Source organism: Eptatretus burgeri, chromosome 7 (assembly GCF_056783735.1).
Source record: "Eptatretus burgeri isolate ZD-2024b chromosome 7, Ebu_testis_v1, whole genome shotgun sequence".
Taxonomy (NCBI): Eukaryota; Metazoa; Chordata; class Myxini; order Myxiniformes; family Myxinidae; genus Eptatretus; species Eptatretus burgeri.
In genome coordinates, this window is record NC_140967.1 from 78,060,775 (window position 1) to 78,065,095 (window position 4,321).

General features: G+C 48.2%; 1 protein-coding gene across 1 annotated transcript in view; it reads right to left on the reverse strand.

Annotated features, from left to right (window-relative positions):
* LOC147023596 (1-phosphatidylinositol 4,5-bisphosphate phosphodiesterase beta-1-like) overlaps positions 1–4,321 on the reverse strand; it is a 435,861-nt gene extending 431,540 nt beyond the window's left edge. Inside the window, exon 1 of the mRNA XM_085889131.1 lies at positions 4,127–4,321. Coding sequence (XP_085745257.1) covers positions 4,127–4,303 — 177 coding nt within the window. The 5' untranslated portion in view covers positions 4,304–4,321. The remainder of the gene's footprint in view (positions 1–4,126) is intronic.

The window sequence follows — 4,321 nt, forward strand, 5'->3', positions numbered from 1 at the left end:
GTAGTCTCCTGAGCTATTGGGCACAATCCTGGACGGGTCGCCTCTTCGACGCAGGAGGTAACACAAATGGCTCAATCATCCCAGCAAGCTGATACTAATTTTGCCGACCATGGAAGGATAACAGGCTGAGTCAACCCCTCCTGGTATTAATTCAATGGTGGAGCGGAATTTGAACTCAGGACCCAAGGATCCCGAGCCCACCACCCTAACCAGTCAACACCAGGCACACACAAGGTATATTGGATTTGAACTTGGATTCTTTGCCATGGGGTTCAGATCGGAACACTAAACAAGCCAATCCAGTGTTACTCGCATTGAATATAACATCCATAAGATCCTCCACTGTTTCTTCACCAAGCAAGGGTCCATTGCGAGGCATTCCATGCAGTGATTGTGGAAAGGCAGTACGCAATAGAAAGGCACTTCCACTGTAAGAACGAGACTGCATAATGCTGCCACCATTACGGCAGACAAAGCGAGGTGCTTACAACGAGTATATACGAGCTGGTGCGATTTCAGCGCCGTGCCTTTGTGTCGTCTCAGTGTTTGGGAGATCGCAATCAGAATAACTGGTATTGGTGCGCTAATCATAATAACAGAGTAAAGAATAGATCGTTTTATCGAGTCCCAGGAGTTGTAACAAAGCAAGGAACTCAAATTGAAAAATTATCAAGAAAACGGCAGGTAAAGTGGCTCAGCAACATTTCACAAGCCGACTTAGTTGATGACGGGAAGGAGGTGTGTGTGTGTGTGTGTGTGTGTGTGTGTGTGTGTGTGTGTGTGTGTGTGTGTGTGTGTGTGTGTGTGTGTGTGTGTGTGTGTGTGTGTGTGTGTGTGTGTGTGTGTGTGTGTGTGTGTGACCATTTCATCAGTGGTATTTCCCAATTCAAGACTCGGTATTAAATAATGTATTTTAGTGTTGATCGGCACTTTCCTGCTCGAGAAAGGTCCATCATTTTATTTACGTGAGCTGTAGCTGTAACTTGCTTGTGCAGGTCGCTCATTACTATGCACTTACCATAGCCAATGCCACAAATGTAATAGGTAAGTAAAACGGCACTCGGTAGAGCGCACACCTCCGCCAAGCTGAACAGTTTACATTTTGTATCCCGTTGATCAGCTGGATCTGCATCCAGATGTGAACCAAAATCGAATCGGCTTGTTCTTGTCACCTACCCAACACGGCAAGAAAGTTTTATAATCATCCATCTCCAACTTTTTGAGACATCGTGCTATAATTTTGGCCCGATCTCTCAATGGTGAACAATCACTTAAAAAAAATAATGCCAGGATCCGGATCTTCACCAAGATGGAATCAATTAACCCAGTCACACACGCAGCCTGCCGAACCAAATTTTGTCTGAATCCATCCATAACTTTTTGAGATATTGTGCTATATATATAAAGTTTTTTTTTTGGCCCCCATCACTCAATCGTGAAGGATCACTTTTAAATATCTGGTGTCTAGAACCGGTTCTAAACCAAAACCGAATCAATTTGTCCTCGTCACACATCCATCCAGTCCAACGAGTTTCGTCCTTAATCAATGCATAACTTTTTGAGGTATCGTGCTCACAGAGACTGACAGACAAATAGGGATGAAAAACAATCTCCATGCTCCGTCCACCTTTGGTGCTGGAGGTAACCAAACTTTACAATGGTGGACATCCTGTACCTTGTGCAGTGCTAAACATATCAGAATACTTCAATGTAAAAATTTTGGGAATTTATTTCATCCTTTCAAGTTGTGCATGTGAATTTTTGTAGAAGCCACAATATTTCATGATATCTGTGTTTTGCATCCTTGGGAGAGTCGTGAAAGTCGTTGAAAAATGTCATCGTGTGTCTGTCAGGGCAGCTTGGCTGTCAACGTTTGTTTGCCTCCCGCAATGACGGAAGGGCTTCATATTTTGTCAGTGGATACTACCTATATGTCTGGTGTGGGCTTCAGATCTTAAGGTCCTGAGTTCAAATCCTGCTTGGGTGTTGAATTAATACCAGGTGAGGTTGACTCTGCCCGTCATCCTTCCGAGGTCGGCAAAATGAGTACCGGCTTGCTGGTATACTGCGTCGGAGTGATGACCCGTCCAGGATTGTGCCTGATAGCAGCCAAGGAGACTGCCGAGGCAGCACCAACGCTCTGCACAGAGTATGGTCCCAATGGATGGATGGATGGATGGATACTACCTACAGTATACTGTTGACGCTACAAAGACTCTGGCGAACTTACGAACGGAAAATTTGATTGAAGCCAGATGAATTAACCAAGTAAAAAGCAAACCGATCTGAAACATACGATCTCTATACACATACAATCCGAGACGCGTCGGTTTGCACATTCGCTTGACTTCGATGCACTCCTTCACCGCCGCATGGAATGAGTCGAACACTGGTGGTCGTACTTGACATTTGGCCAGGAATATTTTGGGTAGTAAAATTAACTGACCCTTGGAGGTTCTGGGTGGGAAGGGGAGTCCAATTCACCCCATATAAATATGTATGACAAGTCATAATAATAACATTTTGGAAGAATGAACCCATCCATAAAGACTGGTTCTTCACTAATCAAGTGAAGCAAACATGATGTTATAAAACAAACACCAATGTGGCCTGATCTTACAGATACAAACAAACACAGCCACACAACCAAATCGACACCTGATGCGAAGTGTGAATGGATTGCTGAAAGCGATAACATAAATTGTGTGGAGGAACAAACACTCCTGCTCGCTCTCACTCTTCCTTTATAAATGACCAAAGCGAAGGCCGACAAAGAGGAAGCCCGTTGAAATATTCACGCTTTTGCCACCAATGACGACATCTTTTTATCACCTTGTTACCAGGCAACGACGTCGGTTTGCACACTGGTCCAGAATACTTATCTGGCGGACAAGCAGGCCGTGTGAAGAATTTCTCCCTTTCGAACGTCACGCAACACTTATCTAGACAGCAGCAGAGGCGGTTTACGTCCCAAATCCACGTTTATGTAATTCCCGAAATTCATCTACTTGTAGCGAGATGAATCGTGACCCCCGACAACTGATTCGTTGAACCTCCTCGTTTTGCCTGGTGTTGGCCAAGTGGTTAGGGTGGCGGCTTGGGATCCTAGGGCCCTGAGCTCAAGCCCCTTCGGCCGCTGAATTAATACACCAGGGGGTTGACTCAGCCGGTCATCCTTCCGAGGTCGGCGAAATGAGCACCAATTCCAGCGTGTGTACTGGTAGAGGGGCACTGCATCAGCGACACAGTCACGCTTCAAGAAATGAGAGCTACCCCCAGCAGCGAAGCTGCCGTACGACCAGCACAACCTCCTCGTAAGAAAAGAAAAGAAAAAAAAAATCCCTCCTTTGGAAAAGCAGAATAACTGGAACAGCGAATGTGTATATGGAATCTTCCTTCGGTGCACGTTCCCTTTCTGCGGAGAAACAAGTCAGTGACGTCATAATGTCTGCACATAATGTTGATTTTATTAATTAATTAATTATTATTATTTTTCAGGACAGGTTTAATTGGCCCTCAGAGCGTTTGCATTTAGTTTCTTATCGACCCGTCGCCGTGAGTGCGAAGACGTGTATGTGATGGAGGAGGGGGGGGAGGGAGGTGTTCTGAGGTGTGCGTGCATAATTATCCCTCCGCGACGCTCTCGCGCCACAGGAAACACGTACACAGATCGAGCAAGCCGGAGAAAACAAGGCGCGCCAAACACATTCAAACACTTCTGAAGTGTCACGCTCGATCAGGGGACTCGGGTGGTCCTGCGTGTGAACTTTCAAACAACGATGCCGCTTCGAGGACTGGAAGGCACGTGCAGCCTCCGCGCACGGAATCGAGCGGCGAGCCGTCCGCCGGGACAGGTGGACTCGATGACGGGACGCACGGTACAAGTTCGGGAAGAACGAGCGGGACCAGAGGCGCCGTCGGCGCCGCCGTGACGCTCGGCCGTGATTCGTGCCCGTCCTCCACACGGCCCACGCGCGCGCGAGCCGCCGGCGGACGCACTGCGCGCCACCAACGCCGCTTCCACACGGAGCGGGCAGGCGGCAGGTGCGCCGACACATCGATTTAAAAGCCACACGCACAAAATCCCGACGTGATTATTATGCATTCGTTCGATGAGGCGCCTCACCTCCTCCCACTTGATGAACTTGTTGCCTTTTTTGAGCGCGTCCGGCACGCTCAAGGTTTTTAGCTGCACGGCGTGCACCCCGGGCTGAGCTCCGGCCATGCTGCACCACAGTGAGTAGGGCAGCGCACTGGCTGCGGTGCGGCCAGGCCGGCCCGGGCGCTTTAAACCCGCCTGCATGACGGCCCTGTCGAAATC